The sequence below is a fragment of the Geospiza fortis genome, unplaced genomic scaffold, assembly GCF_000277835.1.
Source record: "Geospiza fortis unplaced genomic scaffold, GeoFor_1.0 scaffold98, whole genome shotgun sequence".
Taxonomy (NCBI): domain Eukaryota; kingdom Metazoa; phylum Chordata; class Aves; order Passeriformes; family Thraupidae; genus Geospiza; species Geospiza fortis.
Window position 1 is genome coordinate 5,552,661 of NW_005054306.1, and position 20,699 is coordinate 5,573,359.

The following is a 20,699-nucleotide window of genomic DNA, read 5'->3' on the forward strand; positions in this document are numbered from 1 at the left end:
GGTTCAGCAAATGGATGGTGCACTAATAAGAGGTTATAGAATTATTCTAATCTCCATCAAAAAAGACTAAAGGTAGCAGGAAACTCCTGGCCATAACTTAAGAACAACTCAAAGTTCATGGAAGGGTTATGGTAATAAAGTCAACAGTAGTGTCGCAAATATGGAAAATCTCTGTCTCACAATAAAGAAAATAAAAGGCTTTTTTCCCCTGTAAACACTGTATCTAGAGTTACCTCAAAGGAAAACATAGTTTCTGTCTTTTGTTAGTCACAAAAAAAGTAGATTACTGTTTCTTTAATTAAAATTCATGAAGTCGTCTGAAGTATCTATTATCGATTTGAAATATCCAGGCTGTTCTGTAAGATGCAAAAACACAGGGCTCTTCCAGCACTTCATTAGACCCTTTAAGAGGTTCAAATGTGCATGGGGATGCCACCTTAAAAACATCAAAAGTGGCAGACCAGAGGCAAAATTTTTTTTTCAGGAAACAAAAGGTCCAGTCCTCCAATACTGCACACTACTACAACTTAGGTTCTGAGCAATTAATCCACGACAACTATCAACACGTTCTATCATGAAAAGATATTTCTTACTAGAAATGCGTTTGTCTGGATCTTCTCCATCCTCATCTCCACTGTCTTCATGAACAGCATCTTCAGGAATGGCCTGCATCTGTACGCCAGGTGCGTGAGGTAACATGCGCAAGTTCTCAAATAAGCGTTGCCTGCGAGTATCAGACAAGAAAAGTTATTACTACACAGAAGTAGCATTTCCTTGGATTTCTATGAAGGTCTGAACTCTGCATTCAAAGTTAACCTGGCTTTGCTTTAGAGTCAGTTTTATTTTTCAATTAAAAAAATTAGCATGCCAAGTTCAGGAAGTTTTCCATCTCTACGAGATCATTAGTATCCACAGCGTACTTGAACATCATTTTCTTTGTACTTTACATATACTTATTTCAATCAACTTCAATTGTTAATTCCCCGCAGGGTCAAGTACAAGTACTGCCCATGTGGGCTAATCTGGTGTCAGTACTACTCTGAAATAAGCTAGAGTATTAAGTTAGATAAATGCACTATTCTCTAGTTTCTTAGAAAGAAAGTCAGACACTTAAAAGCATGAAGACTTCCCAACTGTGCGCAGCAATGACAAAATTAATTCATCTGGATATGTTTCCTTATTGGCTTTTTCAGGAAGAACAGAGACAAGTTCTGTCCTGTCTAAGCAGCCTGATGTGCCAGAAAAGAGGATACTGGGCTTCTTTTGGGACTCCAAACTATCATTCCAAAGTGCAAGTAGAAAGGCAGGCTTGGGAAGCACCAAATATCAGCATTTGCAACAATTATCTTAGCATCCTTCTGCACAATTTGAAGGGCTAAAGGGTAACTGGTGCTTTTTTGGAATCTTTAGAGTCTCTGCCTCTGTTTAAATTACATGACCTGGCAAAGTAGTTTTGCCATGCATGGCAGCTCCCTACAGCCAGGTGTCTGTGAAAGCATACAATGAACTGAAGGAGGATTCTCCAAAATGAGTTATTGATCTCGAGAGTGCTAGTACAAGACAGTGAGACTGTGTTTTTTCTATTGAGAGTGCAATCTCTGCCTGGGATTGTAGCAGCAAGTTTTGCAGCCTACTTGTACCACAAAAGCTCAACAATATATACCATACAGCAAGCAGCTTGGCAGATCACCAGCTGGAAAACTACATTACTGCTGAGAAATTTCATACAATTATATTAACAAAAAATAAATGGGCTTTTTCTCCCATCACACATTATAAACTCCTTTCATTTGATTGTGATTGATATAGTTGTGCTATGAACACCCATCATAGTCTATATACCAATCACTTAAAAATTAGTATTTTAACAGCTTTGGTGAAATTTGCAATTTGACAGTTTTAAAGGTTATAGCAGGTGTTGGCAAACTTATACATGCAATTTCACATCTTTATTCAGCTATTTTTAATTATCAAAAGAATTTGTACTGTTAACAGCCTGTTAGAACTCAGGGTAGGGGTGGAAGTTTATTCTTTTAAACCCAGAGCAAGGACAAACCACAGTAAGCAAAGAGTACTTCAGGCTAACCAATTGCATCCTACCAGTTCAGCACAAAATTGGTTTTATGTATGCATTACTTCACCCCTGAAGTAAAATATTTGTTTCCAGTGAAACGTCAAGATAAGAGGAGGAATAAACTAAGTATCAAAAGTGGCACAGCCTAAAAATACACAACCACCATAGCTTATCAACGAGCACTGATCAAACCTTGTGGATTTGTCAAATCACAGCCACTCGATTGCCTGCAAACATACCACTGTCTTTCCAGAGTTTTGGATTTTCGAGCTCACATATGACTTTTTATTTTTGCAACTGACAGCTACAAAGAGTAACATTCTCAGTCCATGTTTAGACATGGAGCTGAGAATTAGAAATCCTAATCATCATGGCACACCAGCTTCTTTCCTGGCAGGCTAAAGTTTCTACAAAATTAGAATGGGAATCTAAGTAAAACAATCATCTTTTCAGATGCTGGAAAAAGGAAAAATCCAAGCTGGATCATAAATTTTCATATTTTTAGTCTTAAGACTTCATAAGCATGCATTCTGTTGGAGGAAGAGACTTCCAAAAAACCCCTGACAGAAATGAAAAACATGTCAAATATATTCTAGTACTTATTTTTAGTGAACAGGGAAAGGTATACAGTTCTCAAAACTGCCTAATAATTAAACCTGTGGAAAAACATGGTCCACAAGACCTACTTGATAGATAAGAATCATTACTTACTTGATCTTCTCCATATATTCTGGTGTATTCTGATTAGTCATATTTGAAGGACTAATATGGAGTTTGAAGTCTGGTCCAAAATACTCAAAGTAGTCATTGTATGGCAACTCTATAAACCAAACACCAGGACAACTTTATTACCCAAAAAAGATTTTAAACATTTTAAATACAACATAGATTTAACAGGATTTTACTTAGAGAACCATCAAACCCTAAGCATTCAAACAAGCAATACTTATCATCTGGACTCCTCAGCGATATTCCTCTAAACGATTCAATAAATGAACTTAAATTTGCTGGCAAAATGCAAAGAGAAAGATCTACTGCAATTACACACTAAAAACTCAATAACAAATTTGAAAAAATAATTTAAAATTATACTTCTGCAGGAAAAAGAAGAGTAATTGAAGATTTCTTGTAGGTGTTCTCAAAGTTAGTCCAGTTTGAAAGACTTAAGTGAGCCATTCAAAATATTCCTTCGGGACAAGCTTTAAGACTTGTTATTAGGCTGAAGACCACAGGTAGTTCAATATCCTTGCTAAGTGCTGGACATTGGTTCAGTGGTGCTGACTGGTTCAGCCTGTCTGTTTCCCTCCTTACCCCGCTTTTTGCATTTTCACAGAAAAAGGTCCCCTGACTAGAACACTGAACCACCAAAATGAAGTTGATGAAGACTACATCGCCAGGACAACAGCTATTTTACACGGTTATATTTTGCAGTATTTTGTATTGAATAGAACTGTATCTTTCCAGATAAAGTAAGAGAAATATTAAAAAAAATCCAGGGACCCTTTAAGAAATAAGACACCAAAATCCATCTTTAATTGTGCCTTTTGTCTTTCTTCCTTTATGACTGTTACAGGATAAGTCATGTTGGTTAGGTGGATAGAAAGCAGACAGGAAGCTGCTATTGCAACATTTAGAAATGCACGGTTATTTCTCAGAACAGATTAAAGATGATAGGGACCCAAAAAGTAGAGAGGAATGTTTAAAAAAATCCAAAAAAAAATCATATATATATGTAATCCATTAAAAGGGAGATACTAACGGAAAAAAGAAGTCCCAAGATAAGGAACAGCTACTGTGTCTTCAAAAGCTTTGGCTGACAAAGAATATATTTCAACATGAAAAATATATATCTTGAAAGGCACATTCCAAATAGTCTTTTCTCACTGACAGGAGCATTCTGCTGAAGTCAGATAGAAACACTGAATCCACCAAGAGATACATGAATAGCAATAGGTTATCAGCAAAAGCTGCGGTTCAACATGCAAACTGGCAGTGACTCATTTGAAACAAATCAGTCCAAACAGCAATTTTACGTAAATGGCATTCCAAAAGCACATCCAGGAGCATATTTGGTCAGAAGTAAAAGGAGTTCAGGATCTTTAGGGATCTTCCTCAGAGAAATTACTTCAGTATTTAACTATTCTAAAGCAGTCTATTTGTTTTATGTGGTTTTAAATTTTAAGATAGCTTGTATAGCCAAAATTGAGTAAAATGGAAGAGTGGAAGTCAATACACTTTCACAGCTACTTTTGTCAGATAAAATGAAGAAACAGTACTTTTGCTATGTAAAATGGACACTTGCACAGTCAATAATTTCTTAGGTACACCATATCTGTGTTGTACAACTTACAGGTTGACACCAGTACAATCAAAATGTAGTATATATTCTTTCATAATGATGATATTCATATTAGAAATACTTACAAGAAAGGTTCCATAAGTTTTATATTTTGAATTTTCAAAAAGCAGTTCAGTCATTTAAAGCTTTTGCTAAGGCATAAAAAAAGCCCTAAATACTTACGTTTATTTAGTGCATAAGATACTGAAAATGTATTGGGTAAATCCTAGCAATCATTTTCTACCTAGTTTATTCTAAACTGATGCATTACAGCCAGATATACAAATATCTGCTGTTTACTTAAAATCTCCCATGATTGTTTATATATAGATATTAATATTTACCATTAGGAATTTCACAATCTAAGGCAACAGCAGTTTCATATGTCCAGCATCGAGCAACATTACGAATTGTGTAGCCTCCTCCTCCTAACATCAGCAGTGGCAAGTTAAAAGTCTTTACAACTTCCACACATTTAGCATGACCTGTAAAACAAAAAGAGAGTTGACAATATGTGCAAGATATCTATTAAACAGAAAAATATACAACAAACTATTTAATCAGACATATGCAGTCACACTTAACAAGTAAGAACTGAATTGATTCAAACAGAGCTGTCTCCCCCTAGAGCTAAGCACAACCTCACAAGAAGTCAAGACCTACAGATTAGAAATGCACAAAACACAATGAATATCATCCACCCCAGGCTTCAGAGACTTTGCATGATGGTTTATTGCTGTGGTTCTGAAATGATCCTAGAGTAAGTGTTTCATCTTTTCATAACTGATGTCATACACAGTGACAAATTTAGGGACAACTTCTCAGTCAAATGCAATGGGGGAAGAAGGGAAAACAAAATCAGTACTTGGTCCTTCCTACTTCTAAACTTGAACCTGTATTAGAGATTGCTAAGTCTTGCTTACAGAGTGAACTGGTGCCAAGACAGTACACACTCCAGGGAGATACAGCATACTGAAAGGCATCTGTAGGAGGCAGCAGCTCTCTTGCTTTCCAAGATATGTAAGATGGAAAAAAATCTGAGCTGTATGGGCAACTGAAGTAGCTTTGCCACCTGGTGCAAATCAAGAAAAGAACCCTGAAATACTGCAGACCCAACAGATACTATACTGCATTTTGTTGCCTACAAAACTCTAATTGTCATATTAAAAAAAAACCCACAAAACCAAGAAAACTCATGATTTAAACAGGCTGGATTGAAGGCATACCAACAGTTTGCTATACATTTAATATTTTGTCATTTTAAAAATTATAACAACAACAATAATAATAATAACAGTAACAGTTTTGCTAAATAACATCCCAATTTAGAGAATTACAATTGCAGATAGCAACTTAGGTAATACTAAAATAAATTAATTCCACGAGAATTAATTAAAATTATGGTTAACATATAGCTCAATGTAACAAACACCAGTATAAATTTAACAATGCAGTGAAGTATTGTCATTTCAGTAATACCTATTTACACCCAACAAGGTGTTTGGTGTTTAGCATGTGTAGTCCTACTAAGTTGACTACTAACTAGTTTTATTTGCCCATCATTGTAAGTGTAGATGCCTTATAAGATGGCATTATAAGTGTTGATGCCTTGTAAGTTGTAAGATGCCTTTGTCCTGTCATTCCAGGACACTGTTTTAAAGCTACAAAAAGTCTGTACATAGAAGAAAGGGAATCACTTGAGTGGCTAGGAAGCACATGGAAAACCAAGCTTCTCAACTTTTTTAGATGGACAAAAAGAAAGAGGCAACTTTTGCATTTCTTTTGGCCATCCCTGTATAGCAAAGAAAGAAGTGATTAATCATAGTATTGAACAGAACCTTTGTGACTCCAGTCCTCATCATGCAAGTGTCTGGAAAAACAGTATGAAGGGCAGAGGCTTTTAATAAGTAAAAGTTACAGACAACAAACAGACACTTCTCTGCTTACCTTTAACAGTAAGATTAAAGCATCCCAGTCTGTCCCCAGACAGTGAATCTGCTCCACACTGCAATACCACAGCACTGGGCTGGTACATCTCCATTACTTTAGATATAATCTATAATCAAAATAAAACAGCGAGTCATTAATTGACAAAATGAAAATACAAAACTAGTAGTTTTCACAGAGCTTAAAAACAAGAAACAAAGGACTCACTGGTTTAAATATCTGTCCATATGATTCATCATCTATACCATCCCTCATTGGAAAGTTGACAGCATAGTATTTGCCTTTTCCAGCACCAATGTCCTACAAGCACAGATGACAAATGCTTTAATACAAACACAGAAATACACAGAATTATATCATGAAAAAAGTCTACACAAGTCTGCTGAGCTATTCTGTACCATTATACATCTCTGCGAGGGATAAGAGGCAGAGTTTACTTGATTCCTGTTCTCCCATAAAGTCATTTTTAGAGTGTAGGAGTTGGACACCAAGATTAAAATAGCAGTAAGTACACTCAATTTTTTAATTCAAAGATTTAAGACAAAAAGACAAATCATAAGCAATCAGTTTCATCTGGTAATAATAGCTCAGCAAACAAAAGTATGAAAACCAAGAAGAGCAAGGTCCATGTTTTCAGTGTTGGACAGAAGATTTGGACTTGAATAGGTTTTTAAAACCACGTTATTGCACTAAACATAGGATGAGAAAGTAGCTGCAGCAAAAGGGAGAGAAGAAAATCCAATTGGGGCCACTTATAGAAATGCTCTTGAAGAAACTCAGACTTCTTAAATGAACAAAAAAAAAAAAAAAGAACAAACTTGCAAATTATTCTCAGTTCCATCAAGACAAGAACTGTAGTAGTTTATCTTATCAGCTTTCCTAGACAACCTATGTATTAAGAGAAAAGGTTTATTGCAAAAAAAAAAAAAAAAAAAGAAAATCAAGTGAATACACCCTGAATCCAACCACTCCTATTTTGATGACCACCTTAAAAGCTAAAGATCTCTGCTTGACCCACATTCCCATGTCTTCCATATATTTCATCACCAACACAGATAGACAGAAAGCAATGCAGAGCAGTTAAATGGAGCAGACAGTGAGAATTAACCTGTTCAGTCTCACTGTAAACTATTCCTGCAAACAGCAGTTCTGCAGAAATATCCTAGAAAAACTACAGGTCATGTGTAGCATAACCCAGCAAAAAATACTAAACTTCTCAACTCTACCTATTGAAAGGCATCAACTTTTCCCTATTCCTGAGCAAAGACTCCTTAGCAGGGAATGTGTCAAGAGCCCTCTTTCTCACAGAGCTGCTTTTCAGCAAGTCAATACCTAACCTATAATGGTTCATGAGGTCATTCCTCTCCTTGTCTTGCTTTACAAATTAAAAAAACAAAAATCATTAAATTGATCTTATCCTAAAACACAGCAAAGTCAAATGTTCACACAACTTCCATCTAAACAGAGTAATTGTTTGAGCTCCTTAACGGACCTTTGTTGCAGCTGATGCTTGCATTAGTTTTAAAACCTAAAGAAGCAATATAGCATTCTGGCAGCCTCCCATTCACCAGCAGATCAAAGTGCTGCCTCACAGAACATGGGCCACTATGGAGACCTATGGTCTCAACTGATCTATCTGTGGGTATAAATGGCAAAATTTGTGCTATCATCTATGATATGCAAAAGGTCAAATAACTTAATGAGGATACTGGAAGTTTAGACTGAACAATACATTCAGTAGAAAATGGATGAAAGCCTCTGAACTAGAAAACCTCAGATTCATCTACACTGACAGAGCTGCAATCACAGTATCATCCTTTGACATGATTTTTTCCTGCATCAAATAAATGATCAGCAAACTAGATCAACTAACTAAAGAATTACAGAAACAAGCTGTAAAACAGTCCATTGAAAAAAAACCAAAGAGATCTGGCTGGAAAAGTTGATAAAAATAACCATTAATGGCAGATCAAGTTAGGCAGCATGAAGCAACACAACACTGGCCTGAAGAAGGAACACTGACTTTTCAGGGAATTAGCTCTCCCTTTAGTTCAATTAGCTTTGCAATCTCTGGAGATAGGAAAATCCCTATGGCGATGCAATAATTGCAATAAAGCCTGCATGCAGACAATGCTCATTTCAAAATCCTAACTAGCAGCTCAGGAAAAAAGTTACCATGCCTGAGATACTGTTTTTCACTGACGCTGCTGAAAAAATAAATCCCAAAACCCATAAAATAGTCTTCCATTTATTTCAACTATGCTATCTTTTAATTCTTTGTCCTGGGTGTGGTGAGGTGAAGAGTCCACAAACTTCCCCTGTCAACGGGAAGTGCTGCTTCTAAAAAGCCAAGATATCTAACCCTTCCAAAAAAAAAAAAAGAAACCTAGCCAAATTCAGCAACAACAGCTTGACATGATAAACATCCTGGTCTGAGCTGCTTTTAGTTTGAAGCACCACTACCCCACCTTGTGGCCAGTCGAGTTAAACCACACAAATAAAAATAATCTGATTTCTTCCTAAATCAATTTAGAACATAGTTTAACAGAATCTAACAACCATAATAACATTCAGCAACAAGAACCACACTGAACTGAATGCTTTGCACTCCACTGCACAACTTTCACTCACTCCTGTGCCTTCTGGGAATCATCAACAGGCTGGTAAACACACTTTTCAGGAGTACTAGCTGAAGCACGAATATTGGTTACCCTATGAATCAGTTTAAATATATTAGGAAAACAGTAAATCCTTTCCCAGAACAGCATTTTTGCAGGCCAACTTGTTAGAAGTGTTTACAATTTTTAAACAAGGTTTCTAACTGTATGCACAAACTAATGTGCAAAGTTGCTAACAGAGGAATGCCATATCCTGGGAGTGTCTCTGATAAAAGAGATTTAATTTATGAGTTTGAAGCTAGGAATATATTAATTCTAATACTTAATACTCTTTCAAGCTGTGAAGTGGAACAAGTGCCTGTTCTAACAGATAAGTGTCTAACATGAGCAATGACTAACTTAAAATTAATATGAAGGGCCAGGAAAATTGGTTGCCTGTCTCAGCTTTGCCAGAGATTCTACAACAGCTTTAAAGATAATTCTTCATGGGCAAATGCTCCCTCTCTCAGTCTAGCTATAATGCTCAGTATATCATTCCATATGGGGCATGCTAAAGTTCTTAGGTGGTGAGCATCATGAGAACTCAAAACATACTTCATAACATAAGAAATATTCCCAAAATGAGTCAACTGTATTACTAGGCAAATAGAACATAGTAAATACAAACTGTAACTTGTGACGGTTGAAGGGTAATCTGTAAACAGATACTTTTCACTGTAGCTGCAGAATTGAAATGCACAGATAATCATAAATATACCACACTGTCTTCTTAGAGACATCTCCAAAATCTGTGTGAATTAAACTAATAATAATTGAAAAAAGATTTCAGCATATTTATCCAGAAGTGAAGGTGTTAATTTCATGTAGAAGTGAATATTTTAGTTCTCTACTATTCTGTATTATTTTTCCTAAGATTCCTCAACTCATACATCACTCTAGGCTAACATTTTTTCTGAAAACTTACTGCTGCATACCATTATTGGACATACTTATTTTAGTGAAGTGCAAAAAAAAGTATCCACAGGGAAGGCAGTAAGAGGGAATTTATCACCTAATGAAATTTTATATTCAACCTTACCCTAAGGTCCCCTGTGCCTGGAAAATATTCACCATACTTATGGAATGATACTGTCATGACACGATCTGTGGTATAAAATGCTTCTTCAACACCATCACCATGATGGATATCAATATCAATATACAACACTCTTTGGTGATACCTAGAAAGAACATATAAGAAATCATCATTATCGGTTATACTGAGAGCAAACAAGAAAAACACTAACAAAAAAAACCCCAACCAGACACAAAAATTCAAGTTTATGATCACTGTGATGATTTTGGTTGATGCGACCATACACTCTTAGAATTCTAGGCACAGTTTGAATAATATTAATAAGTTTATCCTCATCAAAATAAGGAATTTAGTATTTACCCCAAACTGTCTCATTCTGTAGAAGCTATACCTCATGCTTCTGCTGACATTGCTTTGTTCACATCTGCTGAATTCACCCCCTTCATTAACCCCAAGGCCTTTCTTTCTTCCTCCTCAGTAATTACTAAAACAGTCTGTGTTCCATAACCTCACAAAAAATAAATACTTATTTTCCATTGACTTTTCTTCTTCATCTCTCCAGCTTATAAAGAAAGGCACATTCTTATTTTTAAATGTATTACACTTTAATTTGCATAAATTTATTACACTACTGTTTATTATTTTCTTAAATGCTGCAAATTTCAGGACAGTTTGAGATGGATAAAGAAATCAGAGATTTATTTCAAGCCTTGGAGCACTAGAAACAATAAGTATCCCTTAAATTTTATGTTTTCCAGTAAAGAACAAAGTCTGTCATCAGAAGATGCATTTTTATCATGCTTTGCACAGTACTGAGAGTGTGAGCACCCATAATTTCAGGGACATTTTCCCACGGTTACACAACCCATAACTATTCATAAGATTCCATCCTTCACAAGCACATTAAGCTAAAAAATTCAAGATTGGACCGCAGAAAATTATATTTCATAGACTGCAGACAGCTCGTGAATATACGTTGCCCCTTAAAATGAATGTCTTAATGTGCTAATATTAACTAATCTTAGTGTCTTTAGAAACATTTTCCATCTCTAGATTTCCAGATTACAGCTACTTCCCTCATTCCTCACCAGCAAAATCAGCTGTTTCACTCTCTAAAGTCAAATACCTTAAATATTTTTTCTAACAAATGGGATTTATGTATTATTAGTAGGGATACAGTCCTCTGAGCAGTAAAAGCAACACTCAGGACTTGAAATTTTAGTGAAGCATTACTGTTTCAAGTCAGTTATATGATCACTCTTCATTATTTCTCATTTCTTATTTTGCAGTCACAGCACCACAGCTGCTACTTCATTATTTATTAAAACTGGCCATATTAATTTATGTAATAATCCAAGGAAGCTCAGTGCAAGATCTTCCCTGAATATTCCTGTTTGATTCAGTAACAAATCAAGTGACAGGAAAGAAGAAGACATATTGTGAAACCAAATGGGTGTAAGATGATGGGTACAAATGACTGCCCTAAGGGATCAGGGTAGTGATCCATCCAGCCCACTATTCTGTCCCCATACGTAGCAAAGGGAGACTTTACAGAAATATTTACAGAAAGCAAGTAAGCGTGTCCACTTTCTGAAGTCCGCTCCTCTAGTCCTTCCCCACCATCTAGAATCACAGCATTTGGTGTTTTACAGGGTGCACTGTTGCTTGGATTTATCTCCTATTAGTTATCTTTTCCATTTGCCTGTATTTTATTTTGAATGTCTTGCTGAAGTCAAATCAGGCAGGGCTTGGAGCTTTCTTAATTGAAACTGTTAAAGTTCAATATGGGCTATGAAAACTCACTCAAATAACTACAATCCATACCTTCAAACATTTAAATAGCTGAATTTAACACTTTCTATAATTTTAACTTGTGCCTATCACAAACTTACTTCAGTAACTCAAGGATGGCAAGCACAATATCATTGACATAACAGAAACCAGATGCCTCCGATTTCTTGGCATGGTGAAGTCCCCCAGCCCAATTGACAGCCATGTCTGTTTGTTGTCTGTTCAATTTTACTGCCCCAGCTGTAAGAAGACACACAGAAGAATGAAAGCAAATGGAGTCAGAAATTTCTGATTGCCTTTAAATTTGCTACATAAAATCATATCTTATTTTTTAAATAAGTTGATTTAGAACAAATCTCTTACTGATACTGAGTGAGATACTTGATATGTCTCATATTTTACAGTCTGTAACTGATAGGATTATTTTTAAAATATATAGAAAACCCCTTATATTTACTTCATTTTTAGATGCACAGTCAAAATTTAAAGCTGCTGATATCAACCCAGTAAAGCTATAAAATAGCTGGCAAACAACCTATACTCACCAACAGAGCCTCCAGTTGACAGCTGACAAAACTCAAACAGGCCATCAAACACAGGACAATCTTCTCCAACATTAACTGCATAAGAAATGTAGTATTTTTTAAAAATACCATTCCAGCAGCATAGATATACACATGGATAACACAGATGCGTAATTCGTTCAGCATTTTAATTACTTATCCCCCATCTCATTTGTCAGGCTAATTTAAACACTGAAAACAATGCAGAGCCCTAATAGCGTAACTCCACACTAATCTTTTTTTATTTTCTTTTTAACTTATTTTTTGTTTCTATTGGAAGATTTGTCTCCTCATTTAAAGAAGAAGTTTGATCATTTTTAGATTTTTGAAGAAATGCTGATTAACATAGGTCATGCTAAAAAATGTACAATTACTTAGAAAAATAACTTGCTGGCAATAAAGCATCATAAAGAGGTTACAATACTGCCTTTAAAATTGATATAATAACTGTCAAACTGTACTTGGAGCTTATTCCTATAATTAAAGGAATAAATTAATAGAAAGGGAGAACAGTGAATGATGTACAATTTTTACTATCTCCCTCCAAGAACAAATGAGAAAGTTCTTTTCTTGACATAAACACATTTTCACACATTGATTTTACTCCTCTAAAAACTCATTTTTAAGGAAGATTTCAAGGCACTTTTACAAACAGTTCACAATCTGCACGTCAAGCCTTAGTATTAGCAGCAGTATTTCACATCTAGAATACACTCTGTGAAAGGAGAGGCAAAAATCCTTACATATGCTTAAAGAAAATTTTGTCAAGATGACTGCTTTTTGTGAAAAAGTGTAGCTAAAGGCAGGCACATGCTACTTACTCTTGTTACAATATTTCTCTCTACTGGTGGATACTGAGCTTCAAACAATGCTAACCATAAAAGCATGTACACATAGACTAACCCTGATGTTGGCACTTACATCTCTGCATTTGCTTGCTGTACTCAGACATATTGTCAGGCCTTATTGATCGGAGAAATTTGATGTATTCATCACTATGGTACTTGGTCATTTCCTCAGCAGTTGCTTTGTGGGGTCGCTGATAACAAGAACAAGTTAAAGAAACAAATCAGAGTGCTCTGCAAAATCAGCTGTGTTAAAACAGACAACTTGAAAGAAGTCCCACCTACTTTGAAGGGAAAATGGTGAAAGGAAAATTATAGTAGCAGTGTTTTACATAAAGCAAGGGCTACTCTGTTGTGATATACAACTGCATTAAATACTGCTTCACTTCTAAACAAAAGAGCTCTGAATACACTATTTACGTATTCTCTATTTTCACTTCCACCTCTCTCCACTTACTTGCATGGTAATACTTGAAGCTCTTTAAAAATAACTTAAAATGCTTCAGTGGACATCATGTTGCCTATACTTACATAAATTTCCATTTTTCTGTATAAGCCATAGTTTAGCAGCAAGTTGTGAGTCATTCGGATTCTGTGAGGTTTCATTGGATGTCCTTGTCCATAGTAATAGTTTCCAATATCACCTGCCAATAATACACAAAAGAATAGCTATTCATATTACAAAACAAGCTTCATTGCCCCTTAATCATTCTTAGAAGATAAGTAAGCAGGTATGACTCCAGAAAAAAAACAAACCCCACAAAGGGAATACTGTCTACTTCAAAAAGAACACAAGGGAAGAAAATTGCTGTATGTCAGAAACAGAGGAGAAAAAAGAAGCCAAATCTAACACTTTGACTACAAGCAGACAGTAGTGGGAGAGCAAAAATATACATAAGACAAGGTTTCAAATCAAGAGTGAAGTTCTGGCCCAACACTGGACCAGAACTGAACAATAAAATGGGAAACAGAATTGGAATCGAGAGGAGACACTACTGATAACATTGCCACATAGTATCACAGAAGCCCACAGTATAACAGAAGCCCTAGTAAAATCTACCATTTTGCATGAGCTGAATTTACGATACAATCCTCAGCCTGTTCTTAACTACTAACCCTGCTACACCTAGAAGTTAACTCCAGATCAATTGTGGCAACCACATGCACAAACATTCACCAGACACCTGCTGCTGGAGATCCACAGTAGTTTAACAAGAACCTTATAATCCAGATTAGCCTGATACATTGGGGACCGACTAAGCACACAATTAGGATAACAAATTTGACACTCTTTTCCAAGAAAGGAGTAGCTGCTATCATGGGCTAGTAGTAAGTTTTCTTCTGAGCTCAAGTATTGTTAGAACACACAAAACCCCACTTTGAGCACTGACATTTTCAACACATGAACCATTTTAAACAGAACTGTCTCTGGAAACAAAAACAAGCTTATAAATTAAGTCCAGTTGTCAATGGCTTTCAGCTGGAGATTTCTGAAACACCTCTTCATGATAGCACCTCTTTTCTTTTTGACCCAATTTCCCGATAGGATTACTGAACTTTACCTTCTTGAACTTTTTATTTTTCTTTCACATCCTTCAACATGCTCTGCCTTGTCCACTGGGAATAAAAGAAACACTATTTTCACAATGTCATACTATTTTGTAAATTTATCAGTCAGAGGTAAGAAGCAGAACTACTACAAAACAGCTTTAGTTTCACCTCTTCAGCATGGGCTTTGTGGAGGAAGGGTAAATGTCAGCTTGCTGTGGCATCACCAGCTACCAAGAAAAACAAGTATTACAGTAAGATTAAAAGTTTCAAAGCATTCTAAAATCCTTCAAGCTTTCAGTTTTCAAAGAGACAAGGAGAGTAAGGACACTTAAGAAAACAAATATAACCTAATGTACCATAAGAAGAAGATGTAGAAAAACTACCCGTTAATACCTAGCTCTTAGTCATCCCATAACAATAGAAATACCAAGTTTTAACATTGAGAACTTTGAAGAGTTTGGACCTTCTAACTTGGGTACTAAGTGGAAGAATAGCACTTTTTGTCAGTTACTTATTGCAAGCCTACAGGTGTGGTCACACTCAGGTCAAGAGCAAAAGTATTAAGAGTATAAATAAACTCCTTCCTTCCAACAAAAACATTTTCAAGCGCTTTACAAAAGAATACCTTATATATTTGATGTTTAGGAAAAAAACTATCACAGCTCTTTGAAACTAATGCCAGAAGATGAAAACCCACCATTTACTAGCTCCACTCTATGTTTTGAAGTTACTGTTAAGTCCCAGATTTTAAAAAATCTTCAGGCTAGTAAGAGCTTTAAATTTTGAGATTTTTAGGAAAATAATGATTATAAATAATGTGATATTATTAAAGGAACTTCATTACAAATGCATCTGTGGCTTAAAAATGGAGTTTTAAGAGATCATTTCAATTTTAAATACTTCAGCTTCTATAGTCATCACTGACATTTTATTCGAAATGCTGATGGATGGGGAAGCATAAAATTAAGAATTATTTTATATCTTATGTATGATGTAATTGTATTATTTTTCTCATATGAAATACAGAAAAAATAAAATTAACACATTTCCTAAATACACTTGCAACACATCCTTCAATATACTGCAATTAATCAACTAAACAAATTTTAGCTTATCCATAGTCTATATGCCATACACTGCAGCATACAGTTATATAAATAAATCAAGCACACTTTTTAGCTTTCATTTATTTTTTTTACCAGAAAAGAGAATTTTAAAACAATTGGCACATTGGTAGATTTAATGGGAGTTTATTTGTCAAACAGAAGATCTGTAGGTGAGTATCTGGCAGAAGAATACTGATCCTTCTGTATTAGAGGCCAGCAACAGTGACTAACAATAGATATCAATATAATACACTTTAGCAACAGGCAATACAATACCATTTATAATTTTCAGGTCTTAGTATCACCAACAAAAAAAGGTTTTGGCGTTAGCCCCATAAAAAAAAATCTTAAAGCATATGGACAAAAAGCCCATCAAGTATCAAGGGATTAGTGATGCCTATGTAGGCAGGGGTGAGGAAGGAAAAGATGAAAGATCCTCTTTCTTCATTAGTACATTGATTTTCAACCAACATCATGAAGGGGACCCATCATGGAGACATCATACTGTGATGGAGGTAAAGTTGTCAAAAGTCTCTCATCCTTTACCTAATAAAGAAGGTGGTGCACTTCCTGGTACAAACACTCCATTCACTGATCCTGAAATTTATATATCTCTTCTTCATATGTCACAGCCTTATTAGAGCACTTTGGGAAGGAAAGCAAGGTGTAGCAAGAGCTAGTATTTGTGAGGATGGCACACCTCACTCACTGATGGAGCTAATTAGCTCAGCACAAACCTCTGCCAGAGTAACTCTGTCTAAAACTGTATATAAAACTGTATATATGAGGAATGGGTACAGAGAGGCCAAGCTCACAAGATCATTACTGCAGACAGCATGAGTACTTGACTTTATACTTACTAATATAAAGGTAAATTCTTACTAATATAGAAGTAAAAATCATACAGAAGAGTTATGAGCACAGTGTATCACTTACCAGTGTGGGAACACATGGAAAGCACAAAAAAAATAATGTAACTGAATGAGGAAGAGAAGGGAAAAAATGCAAAGTAATTTGTGTAAAAAGTCTGCAAATCTATTAATCTTTCACAGCAAGGCTTCAAAAACTGAAATTCAGTGTTTTATATCAGTAAAAATGCCAGCTAAATGGCTCCCATTGAGAAGTAGCAACATACAATCTCTGGAAAGTTGAGTCCTTAATTAAGAAGAGACAAACCAAGTGCCCATTTAATACTATAGGAGTTTACTGCTCCACACTGTTCACTATGTGATACAGAAGACCTACCTGACAATTGTTACATACATCGTCATGTTTTGGGTTCAATATATACATTTTTTTTTTTTTAAATTTTTTTCTTCTCAATTCATGCAAGTTACATGCCAAAATGATGAGAACTATCAAATAAAAATACACCCACAATTCCCTTGATGAGCATAAGTTTTAGAGACCTGCTTGTCTATCCGGAACTTTAGCAAAGCCTACAGAAAATATCCTAACTCATAAAAAAATACAAGAGGCTACCTGCCCTAAAGGAATTTTAATTCTGCCCAAAACCACACAACTAACAAAAGCTATGCCGTCCAAAAAGTCAGTTACTATGACATACAGAAAAATAACACCATTAAATTTATGCATTACAAAGCAGTCTGAAGTGACTGACTTAAGAGACAAGAGATAACATCTACACTTGTTTTTTAATACTTTGTAACTTGTACGTTACATTACTTTATAACTTTTAACTGATAAACTGTTATGTACACAGATCCTGCTTATTTTAAGTATAGTTACCATGAAATGATGAGGTATTTCAGAACTGTACTATGCAAAGAAACCTAATTGCCACAATGGAAACCACATGGAAAAAACATATCTTAAGAGCAGCGGTTACACTGAATTGACTTCAGCGATACAAAAGGGTGAACTCTTATAAAGCTGAATGTAAAATAAAAGATCATCAATGCCTGATGAGTCAACCAAACAGCTATTCAAACAGGCCTAAAATTACAGCACTAGCTTCTGAAGGACTGGGCATTTTGTTCCGGTTCTAAAGTTAAGCAGACAGCAGAAGAGTAGCAAAAGTCTGACTTTTGAGCACTGAGCAGAGACTGGACACCACCACCATGTTTGGAAGGCATTGCACAAAGTACTGATGAATTTCCAGAAAACACCCAAGTTCATTTTATCTGCAGATGTAAACTTTAACTAGAAGTACCACTCAAACAATGCCCAACTATAGTAACACACTGCTCTACTAAAACAGGTTTAATCTCGTCTTTATGGGTGGAGCCAAACTCTGATGCAGATCTCTCAAATTTTTCATGAAGGTAGAGCCTTTTGAACACCCACACTAAATTATGCACAAGAACCAATCTAAACAACACTGCTAGTGCACTGGCGTGGAATAAATACACAAACTCACAGTAACCACACCAGCTGCTGCACGATTCTCTAGAGCTGTGCTGGTCTGTGCAGGAGCACAGAGCTGGAAAGACCATCTGGGGCCTGTTCTCACTGCTCTGGGCAACTGTACAACACCTTGGAAGAGCTGAACTACCTGAGCCACAATGCTGCAAAAACATGACAAAAACCTGAACACACATGGTAAGAAACTAAACTAAAAGCTATGATAGCCTTCCACATCTAGCATGGTTCTAGGCAATGTGAGCAGCACACTTTGCTAAGCTGTATCAAGACCAGAAGCATTTATGAAAAATACTTTAAGTAAGATCACTGAAGTATTTTAATTCGTTTTTCCAATAGTATTCTGGCTTAAATTTAAGCAAAATTCCTGACCTGAGCATGATCACAAGCAATGAAGATTCTGCAAACTGGATGTGGTTGACTTTCAATTACAAGCAAACTCAAGGTAATGAAATCAAGCTTCGTCTACTGAAAGCTTATTGGTTCCAAGTACAGTATGAAGGCTTCTAAAAGTATTGACTTAGAAAAAAAACCTTAACAGCAATACACTGAGAAAGTGACAGGCTAATTTAAAAAATCAGCCTTAAATGACAATCTCACCAAGTTTCACAAAAAGCAGGGGGAAGTTTATTGCATCTCAGAAGATAAGCGTATATGCTTCTGGAACTTTTCAAGACTTTTTAGTCTGTAACTTTTAAGAAACAGAGTAAAAATATGTGTGGAGAGCCAATTATGACCCAAAAAAGGGGAAATTTACTTCAGACATTACATTCCTTTAGAGATATACCACTACCTCAGTATTTTTTTGTTTTGGGTTATTTAAGGCTTCAAACACTCCCTTCACTGTGAATCAATGGCTTTGCTGGTACAATAGTTAGAAATATTCAGAATTGCCAGATGAACCACACAGTAGCATCAGGATATTTATTTTAGGTACAAATTCTAAAATTTCTTCCAATAACCCTATTTCCAAAAGACATGTAAAATAATTGTTGGATTTGGCAACACAAATAAATGAGACATCCAAAATATTCCAAAACTTTTTCTTTCACATATAAAATATTTATTTTAAGGCATGACAGATACTATTTGCTCTACATTATTAACTACATTTATCCCAGTCTACCGATGAACTGTAACTGCTTTAAGTCACCATTATCCTGCCACCTCCAAACTTGTTCCTCTTCCAGTTTCTCTCCACTCTTCACAAGCACAGCTTTTTTGGCTGTTAAGGGAATCTAATGCTAGCATCGAGTACCAAAAGCCAGTAATCACAGGAAAACAGTATATCAACATCTAGTAAGCTACCTGACTTCATCAAAGAAAAAAAAAGGCAATTAAAAAAAACAAAACAAAAAGGAAACTGATTTTTAAAAAAGGCAAATATTTTCACAGAGAAAGCTTCTAAACTATCACTGTTTTCTCTCTTTCAAGTCCTCTTCCCTAGGAAAAGTAAGATCCTAGCCTCAACAAAAGTATCCCTAACAGGGGCCTCCTTTCCCCTTTAGGCTGAACAAAGAACCAGTGCTAGCAACAAAGAGAAGGGGGCGGCAACCACCACTCTGCCTCCTTTAGTGTGGTTTAAAAAAAAGCCAAGACAGGCCCCACAAGATCTGACATTTCCAAAGAATAGCAGGTTTGCTACAGCAAACACCACCTCATAGCAAACCCTCTTGAGTGGGTTTAGCCACTCATCTTCACTTCCAAAATGGTGAAAACACCAAAGGTCTACGGCTGAACATCCTCAACCTCCGTTTCCTGGCTACTACCAAGACCAGCCTCAGAGGCAGCCGTACAAGATTGTTACAACAGGAGGCAATTTAATCAAATCTCTCAACTAATCTGCCCATCCAGCTCACCTCCGAGTACAAAAACGGCTAAATAAATTCAAGCTCAAGAAGAAAACGAAAAGTTATTGCTGCTGCGGACAGAGAAGACCGCAAACAAGTTGGTGAAAATATCTCAAACCAAGCACTTTTTCGCCACGACTGACAACGCAGCTCGCAAGCCCCCGTGTCCTCACCATACAAGTGTGCAAACTCAGAGGGCCTACATGCAACTCAAATTCCACTATTATTAAACACCCACGCACACAACTTTCCGCGTTTTGTGGGAAGGGAGGCTCGTGGGAGCCAGACCTCTGCTCTGATCCGTGTTCGGTTTGGGAATGGGGGAGGAGGGGGCAGAGCGCCCCTGTCCCTCCGTACCCCAGACCTCGCTACGAAAGCCCGAGGCAGGGAAAGGCCTCAGCTCAACAATCACCAGGTGCCAGAACTACACATGGCCTGGACTTTCTTTGCAGGGGAGGAGCCAGACACAGCAGCGGCTTCAACGCCTCCCTGGCTCAGCGGATGGAGGGGAGTGTCTCAACTTTTCTTCTTCTTTTTTTTTTTTTTGGGTGGGGGGGTT

The 20,699-nt window shown here is 36.3% G+C and overlaps 1 protein-coding gene across 3 annotated transcripts in view; it reads right to left on the reverse strand.

The window, feature by feature from the left end:
- The window catches only part of HDAC2 (histone deacetylase 2), a 16,888-nt gene extending 1,871 nt beyond the window's left edge, over window positions 1–15,017 (reverse strand). The window contains exons 1-12 of one of the 3 annotated variants that reach the window (XM_031066658.1): window positions 14,971–15,017; window positions 14,814–14,868; window positions 13,783–13,895; window positions 13,328–13,445; window positions 12,389–12,463; window positions 11,945–12,083; window positions 10,056–10,197; window positions 6,567–6,659; window positions 6,360–6,468; window positions 4,757–4,897; window positions 2,786–2,894; window positions 594–724 (exon numbers count right to left, since the gene is read on the reverse strand). In XM_031066658.1, the coding sequence (XP_030922518.1) occupies window positions 594–724; window positions 2,786–2,894; window positions 4,757–4,897; window positions 6,360–6,468; window positions 6,567–6,659; window positions 10,056–10,197; window positions 11,945–12,083; window positions 12,389–12,463; window positions 13,328–13,445; window positions 13,783–13,857 (1,132 nt within the window). In that variant the 5' untranslated portion in view covers window positions 13,858–13,895; window positions 14,814–14,868; window positions 14,971–15,017. Of the gene's footprint in view, window positions 1–593; window positions 725–2,785; window positions 2,895–4,756; window positions 4,898–6,359; window positions 6,469–6,566; window positions 6,660–10,055; window positions 10,198–11,944; window positions 12,084–12,388; window positions 12,464–13,327; window positions 13,446–13,782; window positions 13,929–14,813; window positions 14,887–14,970 lie in introns of those variants that run through there. The other 2 variants (XM_031066657.1, XM_005418434.2) reach the window with 2 other exon arrangements.
- Window positions 15,018–20,699: the final 5,682 nt, after the last annotated feature.